Consider the following 19,407-nt stretch of genomic DNA (forward strand, 5'->3'; position numbering starts at 1 on the left):
GCAGAGTACATAACTTATCCGTTGAGTGTCACTTAAGAACTTTTTGACAAGGTTATTCAACCGATATTACTTAACGGATGTGAAGTTTGGGACTGGGGAATAACTCTATTATAGGACGGGTGCGTTTAAAATTCTGCAAGATACCTATTAAAGCTAAAAATCTACCCCAAATTCTATGATATACGGTGAATTGGGTAGATATCCTTTTGATTTATGTATTGAACTTAGAATGATTAAATATTGAGCGAAAATATTATCAGGAAAACAAAAAAAAAACTACCAGTTCTGTATAAACTTGCTTTTGGAGAATATGGAAATGATGTGGTATAAACATATAAAACAAATTTTAGATGATTGTGGTATGTCTTTTATTTGGAATGCGCAAAATGTTGACAATATATCTTGGCTGTATGCAAATGTGAAACAAACACTAACTAATCAATTTAGGCAACTTTGGATATCAGATATACAAAATTCTCCGAAATCGCTTAACTATAGAATTTTCAAGAATGAATTCAAGCTAGAAAACTATTTCAAACTTTTAGACGACAAAAATATCAACATTTATTGCAGATTCCGAACTCTGAATCATAAACTACCAGTTGAATCAGGAAGGTGGCAAATTACAGAATGAGAAGACAGGATATGTCCTCTCTGTAATACTAATGAAATAGGTGATGAGTACCACTATATTTTTACATGTTCCTTTTTTGATAACAATATAGGAAAAGGCTTATTTAGAAAACTTTACGAGATAGGCCAAATATTCATTCTTAAATTTCATGATCTTGTGAATAGTACGAATCCTACAGTTTTAAATAACTTGTGTAAATTCATACGAATCGTCAACAAACAGTTTAATCTCCCAGGTCAACTTTATATGTATTTTGAACTGTACTTCCATGTGTTACTTGTTCATCTTGTTAACATTTACGTATTTATTTATTTGTTTAATGTTCTCTGTACTATTGTATTTTGGTTTTTGAGAAATAAAGATGTATGGCAACAACACCCTGTAGCCTACAAAAATGCTTAAGATATTTGTGGTGATTATGCGCGTAAATGGCGGTTTACATTCAATGACAAGAATGGCATTTGAAATTACATTTGTATGCAGTTTGCGAAAACTAATAACAAGACAAACTTTAGATGGAAAAGTAGTGATCAAGTCATCCCCTTAGCGGATAATTGATGTGAAATGTGGAATAATCTGAAATCACAAGATATCAATTTATTGAATAGGCGGCAACACTTTATTGCGAAACACGCTAAGAGACTTCCTATAACTACCCGTTCGGATGTATGTGACAGTATGGTTGGACTGCGTAACATAATATGTGAAATTGAAAAACGTAAATTGTACTTCTTTGGTAAACTTTGTAATGTAGATAATCATCATCTGCTGAAGAAAGTGTTTCTGAACAGGCTTTACACATTCTTACTAGAAAGCAGTCATCTTTATTTTATTCTTGATATTGTGGCTATTATCCATAAATATTCCTTTTCAAACGTTTTATAAGAATTTATATCAGACGGATATTTTCCAAGCAAACTAGAATGGAACGAATAGTGAAAAATGCAAGAAATCATGACAATTTTTCTCGCTTTGAACGAATACACAATTCAATCTCAGTCGCAAGAATATGGTCTTATTCCTCAAACTGTATGGAACTGAAAAATGCATTTTTCATCGCAAAACTGTTTCATCTATACCAAAGAGACACACTCAGACTTGCAAATTATGTAACAGAATTTTTCATGATATATTGATTCATACATGCATATATTGTACTATTACATTTTCTTTACTTGACTTAATTTTAGTGGGGCCTACTTATCGAGAATCTTCTGCTTGAACTATATGTCGAATTAAGTGAGTGCGATGACGAGTCACTGTACAGCATTATGCTCGTAAAACAGCCAGCCACAATACTCAGAAAAAAATTAATAAAATTCATTCCAACGATTGTGATATACCCACGTTGTAAGGGTTACTGCAGCCTATGACAAAGAACTGCGTTCCTGTAGGATCACGGTGTGATATTGCCATCATTTCTTGAGGCTTTGTTTTACCCCTGTCAGTGTGCTCTCTATATATTTTTACTCCACTCAACCACATCATACATATATATGATATGTGTTTGTATTAAATTTTGTTGATTTTATTTTTGCATTTATAATATTACATACGTACATGTAAATATTTTCTATATGTGTAGTAATTTATGTGTAAATATGTTCTATCTATGTTCATGTAATCCCAATATTGGGGAAATAAAGAAATGAATGAAAGAATAGACTACGCCTAGTGATCAATCAAACATCACTATCTTCGGGTCTACTGCTTCTTCTCCTGAAAATTAACCTGCAAAACGTAGAAAATCCCAAGATGAGACCGATGAAAAGAAATTCTTAGATACCGTTTCAATATTAGACTATTCATTGTCAAAAGCCTCGTGCGGGTCCGGGTGTCAAAAGAATATGCCCGCAGCAGCGCTAAGCTTGTCGTATAAGCGACTAAATAGTGCTCAGAACGTGGCCTGGGGCTAGGGCGCTCTGCCCTCAGAGCAACTGGGTTGTGTGCCCCAAGAATGGGGTACCCCTGTAATGTTTCATGCTGAGGGTCGTCAGGCCATGATATGGAAAACCTGGCCGCGAACTAGAGTAGTACATCGTGTTGGGAAAGATGTCACGTTCCTCGCACGTTAAAGAACTCTGTTGTGGTATTCTTTCGGAGTAGGAACCTTTTGGCTCTGCTACAGGAGACTAAGGGTGCACTATACAGTTACATTAAGACGCACTGTTTCGCACATCGAATTATCCCGGTAAAATTTGGTAAAACTTAAAATTAAAAGTTGAAATTTGGTGGATATATTGTTTAAATGTAGTTAAGCATTTATACATAGATAGAAGTAATATAGTTAATGGTAAACTTGTGTAATTTAAATGGAAAATGGTATCCAGAACGTTTCAGTCCTCTGTCGTGTTAGGTTCTCGTCAGATGGCTGATTTTCAAAATACCATATTTAGCACGAACTTTTAGAACTAAAATTGCGAGAGAATGAATCGAAAAGGGTCTTATTATTTTTACCCTGTTTCCACCTACTCCATGCACGCTTTCATCCTGTGGTAGTGTTTAAGTGCCGGATATTTTGTAACACTTAGTATTTGGCTGTTAGTTTCGGAAAGGCACCCCTGATTTGTACTAAAACTAAGTAATATTTTTTTCAGCATGTAACCATGGCTACTGGATTTTATAAAGATAATCACTGAATTACTTTTAAATGACTTGAACCTCCACACACCAAGGATTTCAAAAATATGCACTCCTTTATGACAAAACACTTGAAATTTCTGTACGGACTGCCTCAAAACAGCTTTATTTCAACTAAATGAGACCAAATTGTCAGAAATGACCTAACCGTATTGTACTACCTAAATTGCCCGACCCTACCGACCTCTCCCTATTTCCATTGCAATCTAAATTTGTAGAAACCATTATCCTTATGTCTCATCCTTTTTTCATATCATCGTCATTTCGTGTTCATTTTATCATCCATTGCATGATCATCACCTGAATATAGCTAAAATTAAAGCTGATCGGGCGTTAAACCCCAACAATCAATCAACAATCAGTCGATCATTGCCAAAAAACTTACCGTCACCGAAAAATTTGATCTGCTAACACATGTATACCAATCCGATACTTCATTTTGATCTACTCTGTCATCGAAATTAAGCCCTCAGACATTGTGGGAATCTTCGCAAGAAAATAGCTCCAGAAGATGCTGCTACCAAGTTGCTTTTATGAAGATATGTAACTTTCATGAAACTTATCAATAGATGTTTCTTGATCTAAATTAAAGCCATCTAACTTTTTTTTAATTTGTGGGTATTTGGGTGTTTGGTAATCATTTTAGTCCATTTTTTTCTGCAAAGTTGTGTTTGGTTCCGGAAATATGTCTTAATATATTCCGTTATTGTACCATTGTTATAATTCCTTTTACATATCCGCTTTGGAAAAAATCTGAAGGAAATTCAATCGATCTTACGTTACTTTTGTTAAAATGTTATGATTTACAAGAAACCTATAGGGTTGATAAGAAAATGGCTGGAAATTTCTGGCAAAGTTCGCATTAGTAAGTTTAATTTTTGACTTTGACAGTATACGTCAGTCTTTATTTTGTAAAATGAAACAAATAATTTCCTGACTTCGAAGCCGAAGGCGAAGGAGCCTGATACAAACTTTCAATTTATCTCATCTTCTTTAGGGTTTCCAGTATACTACCAGAGAATAGATGATTACCTACTGTTGTGTTTGTTGCTTATTTACATGAAAATGATAATATTTTGACTTACGTAGGAAAATTGTGCAGAGAGAAGTACATGTACTTAGTGGTATCCCACGGTCCTTTTCACAAAAAAATCGTAAGTGTAAAATTAGTTGTAAGTTATGATGTCATAATAGAGTTAAGTATTGTGACGTCACAACTTACGACTAATTATACTCTTACAATTCATTGTGAAAAGGTGTCATCGATTCTCGATAGCATAGCAATGTTTTTTACCTGTTTGTTGAACTTCTTATTAAAAAGTTAAAATTTCATAGTCATTATATGAACTGATCTTTGTTTTTATTTCCCTGGAAGATTGGTGAAATTCCATGTTTGCTTAGTAAGAAAAAAAAAATTGTATGGTGACCTACAGTACTGTATTGAAATATTTATGGGTACTACATGTATGTCATCAGATCTCGATAGGGATATGATTTTCTGTATGGAGATCACGAGAGACATAATTGGAAAGTGCAATTAAAGAAAATAAATAATTCAATATATTTTCATTGATATTTCATATTTTCAGGGTCCATATATTACTTGCATTGAATGTTATAATTGATTAACTTTGATATGGCTAAAAAATTTTGATCACATCTTACGTTTTTTTAATTTTCTGTGATGGGGTGTTCCAAACATAGGATCAAAAATATACAAGGTCATTTGTATTATAATTCGCCAAAAAAATTGGCTTTTCATATTATTGCTATTCTGTATCTCATAAAACATTTATAATGTCATGATGTTTTTAAATGTTTTTGGGTAAGAAATAATAAGATATGACCAGAACTGACTACCATACAAGTTTTTTTACTGACATAGCCATGATTATATGTCCAGGCTGCACATGACCGCTGAATATATGACCTATCACTTTCAGTAAAATTTGTTAACATTTAAAATGTGTGTTGGGAGAGGTGGGCACTTAGAGTACTTTTTAGGGTTTAAGAGAAAGGTAGAAGAAATAGGTACTAAATTTTATTGATATTGTATATACTTTTATATGCAAGATGGCAAAGTCGAAGTCCAATAGAGAAAGTGTTCAGTAGGTAAATTCCTGGTGAATAGACAACATATGCTATTTTGTGTTTTATGTCAAATTGCCTATGCGCATCGCTATCAAGAACTCATGACTATTGAGAACAGATGAATACACAATAGTCCTTAGTGTTTCTTACTATGAACAGTTGAACTGAGGAGGTAACGATTGATCAGACCAGTGTTGAGAGAATGACAGAGTTCTCCATTACCTCTTTTTGCATGGTGATGTGCCATGTGTTGCTTTCCTTGTGTGTTCATTTAGTGTGTGCCATGTATTCAAATATGTGTCATGCATTGCAAATCGGCACTGTATATATATCTAGCTTATTAACCACCTAAACCTGTCATTAATCAATATGATTCGCGTGTGTGTTTATTCAAATGTTAAAACAATGTTTTGATTGATAATTTCCAGGGGGTTAATGTGTCAGGGAGTAAAACGTGTGTGTAAACAAACTTAGATCAGTCAAATTCATGATTATCACTGTCAGCAAAGTCAATAAGATTCAAATAAGCTGAATGATTTCTACTGTTTTTGTAAGTAATTAAAATTTGATAACTTTTCATTTAATAAAATGTAGAAAGTATTAAGAGTTGAATTCAATTTGACAAAGATCGATGTGATGGCAGCTTAAGGAAGACGATCTTAAATTATACAACAATGTCTTAACAATCTTTGCATTAATCTGACGTGCAGAAAAGCAAACCAATTTGCTTAACTTTTTTGAAAGGGTGACAAATATATTCCCAACAGCTCTAAAGGATTGTTTAATGACACAGATTCGGACAAAAAAAACCATTTGACTGTACAAGTTCTTGTGGTTAAATTAATAAAGAACTTGTTTAATGGTATGACCGTATCAACGAAATGACTGCACTTACCACTGATTTTAATTTCACTAGAGCTTTGGACCTATGGTCAAGCCTAGGAAAGAGAAAACTTTACCTTGGTATAATTGAGTTAAACAATACAGACAGAAAGATTTACCATAGTTGATTGTTAATTTCTATGTTGTAGCTTGTGCGATTAAATATGATTCATTCAACCTTATCATATTTTCTTTGGCAATTTATTTTCTGTGTGAAAGGACACATGCTGTGATGAAAATTTGTCCAACAGAAGAGTGAGCCATGTGTTCATTTTGGTGAATGGAGATCCCTAGAACAGCACGGGAAGCTGTGTACTGATGTTCAATGGATGATTTAAATAGGTAAAAGGTTCCATTGAGTGGTAGTGTATGGGAAATCATAAGTTGATTCATAACCTGTAAGAATCTTTGCAAGTGAAGATACATGTATATCTGAAAGTGAGAGAGTGATGTTTTTGATTCTAATTCATTGAGAACTTATGATGAATGGAACCATCCAAAGATGGAATTGATATACAAAAATATGTACAATGTAAGTCACAACATAACAATTCCTTGTATTTGATTGGATTCTTAATCCTACGAGGTGGAATGACTTGGCCAGCGAAATCTATATAATTTTTATAGCCTTGATGGCCGTGGTCTAGGGCACTGGACTTCGTGCAGGCAGTGTTGCCATAGATGTCACAACGGTACAAGTTCGAGTTCCGTGTAGGGAATGACCAAACATTTGTTTTGGAAATTTAACAGTTCTAACAACATTGGGAATTTTTCAGACCCTTCTATACTTACATTATCTTTCCTATATCAATTTGATCCGATGGAGCAGTGTAGCAAATAGAGTCATCACATTCTGAGATGTTTGTATAATATTGATTTGTTGTGACATGTATTGTTAATTTGATCCTCTATCCTAAAATGTACATAACACCTACATTTGTAGATGAGCTGTCCCGTACTACCAAACATCATGTACTAAGTTACAACCTTTGATTAATCCTATGAGGAGGAATGACTTGGCCAGAGAAAACTATATTTTATGTAGCTTAGCCCAGGATGAGTGACCTATGGAGCTGGACTTCCTGCAGGCAGTAGTGCCATAGATGTCACAACGGTATAAGTCCGAGTCCTGTGTAGGGAACGACCAAACATTTGCTTCGCAAATTTGACAGTTCTAACAACATTGGGAATTTTTCAGATCCTTCTATACTTACATTATCTTCCCTATATCAATTTGATCCAATGGAGCAGTGTAGCAAATAGAGTCATCACATTCTGAGATGTTTGTATAATATTGATTTGTTGTGACATGTATTGTTAATTTGATCCTCTATCCTAAAATGTACATAACAACACCTACATTTGTAGATGAGCTGTCCCGTACTACCAAACATCATGTACTAAGTTACAACCTTTGATTAATCCTATGAGGAGGAATGACTTGGCCAGAGAAAACTATATTTTATGTAGCTTAGCCCAGGATGAGTGACCTATGGAGCTGGACTTCCTGCAGGCAGTAGTGCCATAGATGTCACAACGGTATAAGTCCGAGTCCTGTGTAGGGAACGACCAAACATTTGCTTCGCAAATTTGACAGTTCTAACAACATTGGGAATTTTTCAGACCCTTCTATACTTACATTATCTTCCCTATATCAATTTGATCCAATGGAGCAGTGTAGCAAATAGAGTCATCACATTCTGAGATGTTTGTATAATATTGATTTGTTGTGACATGTATTGTTAATTTGATCCTCTATCCTAAAATGTACATAACAACACCTACATTTGTAGATGAGCTGTCCCGTACTACCAAACATCATGTACTAAGTTACAACCTTTGATTAATCCTATGAGGAGGAATGACTTGGCCAGTGAAAACTATATTTTATATAGCTTAGCTCAGGATGAGTGGCCTATGGAGCTGGACTTCGTGCAGGCAGTGTTGCCATAGATGTCTCAGTCAGATATCATGTTGGTAAAAGTTATCAACATCCATTTCAAAATTGATAACCGACATATCAAGGTTGAAGACTTTTTATTGACACATATGAAATGTATGGTAGTGGTCAATTCAAACCTGTTATAAGCTTAAGACATGTTCCCTTCATGATTGAAACCGTGAATTTACTGTCGAAATAAAAAAAAAAGATCAAATTAAATGTTTCATGTTACCTACCGAAATATCATTTGAAGTAAATTGATTTCTCAAGGCATGTTGCTTTGCATGTTTTGTTAGAGTATGAATGATAAAGTATCAATAACCATAATGTTCATTCCTTATTGAGTTACATGTATTCTGTCTTGAGTGTTTCTTACACAAAGCTGATTGAAATACAGTTTTGTACTTTCTTTGGCAAATGCTTGATTAGTTTTGAAGATTTTGACTACATATCTCTCAATTGGGCACCAATTTGTTTGACTTGATATTAATTACATGTACATGTAATAAATTCACCATTTTTTTTTGTGTAGCAATGCCAGCTTTGTCAGTTCTGATCTATTCATTATATGCTACTTGTATAAAATTTTATTAAGAAGTGTTATATACATGTAAAGCTGTAATAAGTGGGTTCACTATAATGAGGAGCTTCTTTGGTAGCATGAGACAGTGAAAACATTTAAATGCTTCTGAAGTTGTTCATACCCCAATTATAATGTACGATGTACATGTACACTACTGTCAACACACATTTTAATTTCTCCACTCTCCACAGTAGAGTCACGATTTCAGAAATTGTTTGTAGTTTACTACTCCTATCTTTATACCAAGGTACAAATGTATATTTAACAATTCTAGCAGTTTAATAACATTTCTCAGTTATGGACAGATAAAAGTATTGAAAAGTAAAGCAATTGAGCAATTTTCTCCTAGTTTTCACTTTGCTGAAGTCGACAGTGGAGGACATAAGTGATTCCATTATCAACAGTAGAGAAAGTAAAATTTTGGTTGATGATACTAATCTAGTTAAAATTGTAGAGTTGCACAATTCCCTGTACATTTTGTGGTCTTTCAAAGATAAATATTTAAAGTAGAATTATCTGTTATGAAACTAATACATAAAACACTTGATCATTGTTTTTTTTTAGTCAACAGTGGCTATTAGATCCATCAGAACTGTTCAAAAGTAGACAGATTGATCTGGGAGTGTTGAATGAAGATGGATACCAAAAAATCATGATCTTTTTTGCAAATTGTAAGTCTTCTATGTCCATAATTTTAACACAAATATTTGCAAATATACATGTACATAAACATGTGTACTTGATTGTAATGGTGGCTGTACAGTGACTGCAATGTTTTTGAACTTTCTTGAAATTCAGGGTCTTTATGACTATTTGGTGTACATTTTAGGAGGTTAGATCAAATTTTAATCGATATCATCTACAAACAACCTTACTAGGGCTATACCAGTAGCATGCCTATATATATCTAGTAGACCACTGGATTATTTATTTTCATTAGACTTGTTGTCACTCTAATATTTACACATTTACATGTACATGTTCATTAAGTACCTTACAGAATATCTACTATACCGGTACCTGTTAACTAGGTAATTTTTGTGTTACCATTGTGGGTATGCTGGAGAGTGTTCGAAAAAGAGACAAGACGCTGGTTGTTATCCATAACTGAAAAGCTCTCCACAATTTCAGTTCTTTATATTTCATTCATTCAAAGTTTTTATCTTTCAAACTTATCCTGCTAACTTAGTTTTTCTGTTAATTTATAATTTATTTGTAAACTCTGATTGGTTTGTTGTCAACAATCAAAGTCCATTACAAGTAAAAATGAGATATGATTCTGTTCCATCAAAGTTTTGGTTAACTATGTTAATTGTTGTCGCTGTCAATTTTGATTGCGACAACAGAGCTATAGATGGGATTTTTATAATTTTTTATTAGGAATCTTCCTTCTTTTACAAGAGGAAACATAAGGCTAAATGGAACCAAAATAAGGGGGATTGCCATTTTATGTTTTGAATAGTTCTGCAATCTTATGTAACTCCCTGATTTATTATTCAATCTTAACAACAAAGAAATTGAGTTCTAGTAAGATTTTTCTGTAGAAAATATATCTGATTTTCTTTAGTAGTTTCATATTTTTTTATCTTGACCCTTGCAGTAAATTTGTTGAGAGACAAACATTTTTATGCATACATTTAGTTATTTATATAAAAATATGTGTCAAAGAAAACACTTCAGAAAGTGATATAACCATTTTTTTCTTCTGAAGAATGAACTGATATAGAATTTTTTCAAACATACATTTATATACAACCTCAAAAAATTGCGGTCATAAATTGGTATGGCTCTGTTGTAGTTGTCTGTGTTGTCGTCTGTAGACACCTGGTTTTCGTGTGATAACTTGAGTATTAGTTGATCGTTATGATAGGGCTACAAACCACAAAAGGAAGGTTGGTATTGATTTTAGGGGTTATAGCCCCAACCATTTTAGAATTAGGGACTTAAAGGAGCCTAAAACAAGCATTTCATAGAATTCAATTCTATACCACAGTGACTTGGATTGATTTTGGGGGTAAAGACTTGAATTTTTCAGAAATTAGGGGTCAAAAATAGAAACATGCATTTTTCTGATGGCCAGACAATATCTTGACTGATATTTATTTTTGGTCTTATTTTTAAATAGTTTTTTCTTTCATTGGATACCTCATAAAAATCGGTGCCTGCATTTTTTAACCAGATTTCAGATATCTCTTACAGTTTTTGAGTTATAAGGGGTCGAAGGGGCCATGCCCTAAAAAAAATCAACTTTTATATTTTTGGTCTGAATTTGAAAATTTTTTATTCAATTTCAAGTTTAGTACTATATTATGTCCAAACCAGTTAATGTATCCATAATGAATTATAAGTTTTCAACTAATATTGTGTCCACACTTGCCCCATCTGTTCAGGGTTCAATCATTGTGGTTGTATTATGCTGCACATGACAAAGCTTTTTATTCAATTCAATTTTTTTACATTGTTGAGTGGTAAATTGACTAGACAATAAACACCACCCCCATCTAATTCATGTAATAAGCATTTAATATGTTTTTTCCAGTTATTCAGTCTCTTGGTGAACAGTTGAAGTTGAGACAACAAGTCATTGCTACAGCAACAATCTACTTTAAAAGATTTTACTCTAGGTAAATTTGCACAATTTTATACCCAGCCACACAAAGTGTTGAGATATTATGTGATGCACTCAGAAACCATCCATCCTTCAGTCTGTCCCCCATGGTTTCCAGATGATAACTTGAGAACACATCTATGAATTCTTATTTAACTTCGCACAGTTGTTAGTACCATTAAATACAGATAAGTGTAATTTTCAACAAAATCCAAAATGTACAGAATATAACCATTTTTTTATTTAGACTCTACAGTTCTAATGTTTACTTCAGTGTAGCATTACTTTGAAAATTTTAAACATTTATATCAATTATACAAATCTGTTTCTTTTTTTTTAAACTTACTTTTGGATGTACAAATTGTTCAATAAAGCATCAAAGATTTGATTTAGTGGCCCTGTATAACTGATACACATTTTTAGCTCACCTGGCCATAGGCCATGTAAGCTGTTGCCACCACTTAGTGTCCGTCGTCGTTAACAATTCTTCAAACATCTCCTCTGAAACTACTGAATGGATTTGGATGAAACTTAAAATGATTGCTTTTTAAGAGTATCCTGCACAAAATGACCGTTTCGATTTTTGATCTGTTATAAAACATGGCCACCGTTACTAAAAATAGAACAAAGTGGTCAGACAGCAGTTTTTTGTATTTATCTCCAAAACCATTAGGTTTAACCAAATTCTGACATTGGGGTAAAAGTGTTCAGCATGACGAGATCTATCTGTTAAGTAATTTTGGTTATCTGTTGACCCATGTTGCAGTTATTGCCCTTTCTGGACGTTTTTTGCGGTTTTTGATGTTATTACTTACAAAAATCTTCTCCTCGGAAACTACTTTACAGAATTCAATAAGAGTTGGTATTACTGTTTTTTTAGGGTATCCTACACAAAGTGAATGTTTTGATTTTTGATTGATGAAAAAACATGGCCGCTGTTACTAAAAATAGAACTAAGGGAATTGAAATTCAGTTTTTTGCAAATCACTCAAAAACGGTTGAATTTGGCCAAATTCTGATGGAGAGAAATATTGTTCACCATCAGTAGATGGACTTTGCCAAAATTTTCAAAATGATTTGTTGCCTGCTGTAGGATTTATGGCCCCTGAAACAGATTTTTTTTGGTCATTTTAATGTGTACAACTCCCTGAAACCAATTGCAACAAAATTTAATTTAATTTAAATTAATTGTTTAGGGTTTCCTCCAAAAACTGATCATTTAAAATTGTTCATCAGTCAAAAAAACATGCCTGTCATTACTAAAAATTGAACACAAAGGTCAGAATGCTTTATTTGCTTTTTTACCCTCAACTATAGAAGAATAATGAAAATGAAAGCTACCCATTAGATAACATGATATTCTAAGTTGACGGGCAGTATAGAATTTATTTTTTAGGCGGCCATTTTCAAAATGGCTGCCATTTTACCAACCATTTTCACCAGTTGCTCAGATTCCATCTGTAGGAAATTAGGTGTTTTAATTTGAATGGTGATGATTGTTCTTGGTGGCCATCTTTGTACATCTTTTATTACATCTTGCCCTTGGGTGTCTGAGATTTCCCTGATCTAGAATGATTACATCTTACCCTTGGGTGTCTGAAATTTCCCTTATCTAGGATGATTACATCTTACCCTTGGGTGTCTGAGATTTCCCTAATCTAGGATGATTACATCTTGCCCTTGGGTGTCTGAGATTTCCCTAATCTAGGATGATTACATCTTGCCCTTGGGTGTCTGAGATTTCCCTAATCTAGAATGATTACGTCTTACCCTTTGGTGTCTGAGATTTCCCTATCTTGCACTTTTACAGGTGGTAGATTCTTAATTTCCTAATCCCAATACTGGTAATTGAGAAATAATATTTTAATTTTTATTCTGTTTATTATTTAAATCTGATACTACATATATTCTTATTTTATTTTTTAAGGAATTCCTTGAAGTGCATAGATCCCTGGCTGATGGCACCAACATGTGTTTTTCTTGCTTCTAAAGTGGAGGTAAGGTTTTCAGTGACCCAGCTGTAAGTAGGAGGATGCAGTGCCTTTCTACGAAATGTATTTTATTTTATTGGTCCCTCCCGCTGATGAAATAAATGTGAAGTAAAAAAGAAGCATAACACTTGTTTATCGGAAAACCTCCTGTATTGAACTTGACTAACATCAAGATTATCTTTTTAAGACATTGATTTGAGTTGCCATGGAAATTAAGAACATTCTCAGGCTTACATATTTTTAGCTCACCTGAAACTGCTGGATGGATTTTGATGAAACTTGAAAAAAAATTGTTCCTAGAGAGTATCCTGCACAAAATGAATGTTTGGATTTTTTATCTGTTATAAAACATGGCCACTGTTACTAAAAATAGAACATAGATGTCAGACAGCAGATTTTTGCATATATTTTCAAAACTGTTAGGTTTAACCAAATTTTGACATAGGTAAAAGTATTCAGCATAATGATATCTATCTGTGGTCAAATTTTGGTAAAAATCTGTTGACCCATGTTGGAGTTATTGCCCTTTTCAGATGATTTTTGCTGTTTTTGATGTTATTACTTTCAAAAATCTTCTCCTCAGAATCTACTGTACAAAATTTAATGAAGGTTTTACTGTTTTTAGGATATCCTGCACAAACTGACCATTTTGATTTTTGATTATTGAAAAAACATGGCCATTGTTACTTAAAATAGAACATAGGGGTCAAAATACAGTTATTTTGCAAGTAACTCAAAAATCTTGAATTTAGCAAAGTTCTGGTGGAGAGTAATACTGTTCACCATCAGGAGACGGGCCTTCGTAAAAATTTTCAAAATGATTTGTTGCCAGTTGTAAGAGTTATGGCCCCTGAAACAATTTTTTTTCTCGTTTTTTACATGTACAGTTCTTTGAAACCAATTTCAACAAAATTAATAAAAGTTGGCTCAATTCTTTTAGGGTTTCCTGCACAAACTGATCATTTTAAATTTTCATTGGTCAAAAAACATGGCCCTCATTACTAAAAATAGAACATTTTGATTGTTTTTGCTATTTTTTAACACTTTGAATGCATTTCCAACATTTTACAGTGACTTAGGTATTCAGTTGAACTACAGCATTCATCAATATATGCTCTTTTTTCAGCAATTTTTTGTCAGACATGGTGACAAAGCATGATACCTTTACTTACTTAGTTAATAGAGTATGGTTTGCTATGGGAGCGATTCAGGCTCTTCGAGAGCCTCTTGTTTTACTTCTGTGGCGCTGGGGCCAGCTCGTATTCTGATGAAAGATGAGTGAGTGCTTTCTTTTTCATGATTGTGTCCATCTGCACAGTTCTTTGTTTTTATCAGTTTTTTCTTTTTAATTTGTTGTTAATAAAATTTTTGATTCTTTAATTAAAGTGTGAACAACACATTTTTTGTGTGGGAAGATTATAAACAATAGACACTGAACTCTAAAGTTTGTACTAGCTGATTTTTCTAGCTGTGGGTGTTTAGTTTGTACTGTAAACATGTATGTTTGTCTGTTTGATTTTGTCAAATTTGCAACTAATTTCTCAGTTTGATTCTTCAAATGCTAACATTGTCCTGTATCAATGGACAGTCAGTTTCAGATCACTTTTCCTTCCAGTTTTTACCCCCAATTTATTTTGTTTTAGAATATATTGTTAAATTTTAATTGTGCTCAAATGCCACGATGTTCCTTACTCTGACTGTGTTTTCAAAGGAATATAGAATAAATAGACTCCAATGTAAGATTTTTTTGTTCAAGTACACTTTATTCATTGAGTGTGGTAAATACAGTATAACAGTTGATAAAAGAGATAGATCAACACTGTGTTATTCTATAGATATCCTATCATTGATCTATTACTGTGTGTCCTGAAATAGCAACCATGGGTCTTCCCTTGATTGTTGGTCAACTGCATGAGTCTTCACTCAATAGTTGTTTAGTTGTATTCTAGCCATAAGGGTTATGTTATCTTGTCTCGATTTTAGCCAGCCCTTCATATTTGCACATATAGTTTTGGTATAATGCCAGTGTTAAATTAGTCAGTATCCATTAATTGAGCTGACAAGTACTATGCATTTTGAAATTCTGCTTGCTTCAAACAATTTTTTCAGCACATGAAGCAGCATACATATTGAACATGTAAAAGATTTAACACTAGTGGTAAATTTAATTCAAAATTAAAGAACCTCAGTGAGCACGCTCACATACCCCACGCATCCCCATGTTGGATACTCAAGTAAATTTGTTTGTAAGAGAAATACATGTAGAAGGACCCCGATAAAAAAAGGAATAAGAATGTTTTTTAGGCTTTAGACCTTTCTCTTCTTACTAAATTCTGTTACTCAGAATGGTAGTTTCAAACTCCAGACTTACTTCTTTGAGTTTTAGTTAATCCAAAGTAAATATCGTGATGGAACGGAAGTTAAACTTGGCCTGTAACTTATCATGGTGAACTTATATACCAAAAAATCATGTCATAATCTGCAAGTGTTTAGAAAAAAAAGTCTGAACAACAGTTATTTCTGTGAATTTTGCTAAGTTCAAGGCCTGTAATTTCGGTAAAAATCATTGGAGCGGAACAAAAGTTATCTTGGCTTGTAACTTATCATGGTGAACTTATATACCAAAAATCATGTCAATATCTGCAAGAGTTCGGAAAAAAGTCAGTAAAACTGATGATGGACTGATGGATGGGTGAAAGACATTATACCCATCACATTTTTCCTGTAGTTAAAAAAAAACTTTGAACAATAGTGACACGTACATATTTTTTGTAAGTGTTGACACCAATTGATCAGTCTTTGATTTACTGACATTAAATTTTCTTTTTAACCAAAATCATTATTTTACCCCTTATGTATAAATACAATGAAAATGGGTATGGTGAATATGTCAGAGAGCCAACCCCAACAGGATGAAAAAAGTCTGCTCTTATTCTGATGAAGGGGGATTAAGTGCCCTCTTTTTCATGATTGTTCCCATCTGATCATTGTTATCTTTTTTTGGATAAAAATCTGAAATTTTTGTTTGTAATACATTCTATTCCTTGATGAAGAATAAAAGCAAAGTGTGAACAAAACACAGTTTGTTCACATACTTGACTTTGTACTACAGTAGGGTTTGACATTAACTTTGTTTGGTGGTCAACAGGACTACTTCAGAGGTAAAACAGGTAGTCAGCAGATGGTAATGACATAAAAATAAGGCAAAATTTAGGTAGACCATAGAACTACCATGAACATTTTTTATGTAGTCTTCTTGAAATTAAGGACTACCGGACTAACAGGATTGTCTAGCCCTGCCACAGTGTTGGCTTTCTAGCTGTAGGTCTCTATGTATTTTAGCACAAACCTAAACCTGTTTTACGATATATTTTTTTTCAATACTTCTTTGGTCATTATTCAATATGTTCTTTTTCTTTGTTTATTTGTTATTCAGTGATTGTCAGATCATTGATGGTTTTTTACAGTGGTGTAAATTATTTGTAGGGCCAAAGATAGGGTTGTTTTTATATTGTTAATCTTCCTCCGCGTTGTATGCGCAATCAGAGGTGAAACTTGATTGTTTAAATTGAGGGTTAGGGTCTTAGAAACTCTCCAGAAACCCAAGGCTCCAGTTCACAAAGTTTTGAATTTTCGGCTTTAAAATGGGAAAAATATCACCATACAGATAAAAATACAAAATAATGAATACTTTCAGAGGTTGCTAAAAAGTCTACAACATGCCTTTCAATATACCGGTAAAGACTCTGACAACAAACGTAATAAAATCCACAATAATAGAAAAATGACACTTCTTAAAAATAAACTAAAATGTAAAATAATGACCTGAAGACTTATTAATGACCAGCATCTCCTGATTGTGGATAGGCCCATGTGATTTGTTAAACAACATGTTTTTCTATGAGGCTTTAACCATCCCCCTTTAATGTAATGTCAAAAATGAACTGAAACAATTAACAAAACACACCATAAAATTCACTCATTAATACATCTCTCCACTGAATACCTCAACATACTCCATATAGAGGAAATGAGATATCCACTTTGATTTTGTATGTTAGAAAGTATATGGCTAATGGTATGTTTTTATTGGCAGGAGTTTGGTGTGATATCCAATACCAGACTTATCAGTACTTGTCAGGCTGTGGGTAAGTTATCTAAGGTTATACATAACTGCTCATTTGGATATGCACTTTCCACATGTCCAGAGTGGACACATTAAAGAAATATTTACTTATATTGTAAGCCTACACCTTCGTGCACCCCCGTACTCATAAACCCAAATATCATTTTCAGCTGCCCATATACCTCTGATTTAGGACTCTTTTTGTCACCAAAAAAATAAACTGAAGCATTTTTGTATTTTTTTGGCTACTTTTTATAACTCTTTGAGGTTAAAAACATCTTTTATATTTTTTATTGTTCAAACTTCTACATTCTACAAAACGAAGTAAATTTACAAATATAGGTATCAGTATGTAGCCCAATATTTCAGCTTTATAATGGTATCAAGAAAGTTGTGGTAACATTTAGGATTTTGGATTAAAATGAAAAAATGTACCCCTTCCTCACTGTAAAATTGCTTAAATTGACATGTTTTAAAATATTAAAAACCCTAGAGTATCTATACTTCAGTAAAGAATGACTTATTTGGTATTTTCTGTTTAGTATTATCACAATTAGCCCAAGTAATAAATACTGACAATTAGAATATGGAACTCTTAAATTTCCCCTTTTTTTGAAAAACTCATTATTGTCACATTGAATCTGACTGAATTGAGCAGATATGTTGGGTACATCAATAATTAAAACAATAGTACCCATGTCTATTGTTCATAAGCTAAAAATTAACATTTTGATTATGTTGAGTTTTTTTTTTTTCATGGATACAGGTGGCAATTTTTCACCTAACTTGACTTGGAAAAATTCAAGTATTTATTACTTTGGCTCATTTGAAAGCTAAGATACTATACAAATGTACTGTATCACACAAAAGCTTGTTTAAACTATGGTATTTTGAAAAAAAATGACAAAAATTGGCAATAAACCTGAAATTCTGAAAATTTCCCTTTTTACAATTTTATAGTAATTATAACCTCAAAAAGAAAATGTAAATTGGTCAGATATGTTGGATACATCATTATCTTAATTATAAATGACTATAATATGAGTTTTATTCTGTCTGTATACTGAGACCAGTTTTCTAGAGGAGGAGTATTATTTTTAACGATTTTTGAGAATTTTTTTCTTGAAAATTAGTTTTTCATGGTTTTAAAATCTCTATCAAATGATACCAAATCTGAGAAGTTTTAGTTGAGCTATAAATTGTAGTGTCGAAATTTATGTGACTTTTTACAGGAAATCGAAAATCCAATTTTTGCATTTTTTTAATAAATTCTGACTAGGAAAATCACCACAAGTCATCAAAAGAAGTATCAATTATGATAATACTAAAAAGAAAATACCAAATAAGCCATTCTTTACTGAAGCATAAACACTCTAGGGGTTTATACATTGAAAAATATGTCAATTTAAGCGATTTTTCAGCAAGGTAGTGGTACATTTTTTTATTTTACTACAAATCCTAACTGTTACCACAATTTTCCTGGTACAGTTGTAAAGCTGAGACTGTTGAGCTACATGATGATACCTATATGTATTTAGTTTCTTCAAATATGCTGTCCCAGGAAGACTTAGACCCTGGAACAATTGAGTCACAAAAATCTTGGCTTCTTGATCCAGTGGGGTACAAATATAGGCTTCTACTGAAAAAGAATCCAAGAATATTCTTTGGTGACAATTTGATTTGGTAATGGGAGGTGTAAAGGTACCTGAAAATCACCATGAAGTTGATGAGTGGACTTAATTTCATACCAAAGACTTAAACATTGGTAGTACTGCTACTCTGTTAAGCATGTGACAAAAAGGTGATGGAGTGACAGCTAGTTGGCATATAGACAATATTGTTTGAGTATGGTGACATGCCTACCTATTATGTATGGGCAGTTGCTTCTGTTAGTAGGTACAATTAAAACC

At 33.0% G+C, this 19,407-nt stretch overlaps 1 protein-coding gene across 1 annotated transcript in view; it reads left to right on the forward strand.

Annotated features, from left to right (window-relative positions):
- The first annotated feature begins 4,003 nt into the window (after nucleotides 1-4,003).
- The window catches only part of LOC148625029 (cyclin-C-like), a 37,495-nt gene continuing 22,091 nt past the window's right edge, over nucleotides 4,004-19,407 (forward strand). The window contains exons 1-5 of the mRNA XM_088568216.1: nucleotides 4,004-4,139; nucleotides 9,337-9,443; nucleotides 11,312-11,396; nucleotides 13,308-13,377; nucleotides 17,468-17,519. Coding sequence (XP_088424342.1) covers nucleotides 4,108-4,139; nucleotides 9,337-9,443; nucleotides 11,312-11,396; nucleotides 13,308-13,377; nucleotides 17,468-17,519 — 346 coding nt within the window. The 5' untranslated portion in view covers nucleotides 4,004-4,107. The remainder of the gene's footprint in view (nucleotides 4,140-9,336; nucleotides 9,444-11,311; nucleotides 11,397-13,307; nucleotides 13,378-17,467; nucleotides 17,520-19,407) is intronic.

Source organism: Perna viridis, chromosome 2, assembly GCF_037379345.1.
Source record: "Perna viridis isolate PV_CMFRI_1.1 ecotype Kerala chromosome 2, ASM3737934v1, whole genome shotgun sequence".
Taxonomy (NCBI): domain Eukaryota; kingdom Metazoa; phylum Mollusca; class Bivalvia; order Mytilida; family Mytilidae; genus Perna; species Perna viridis.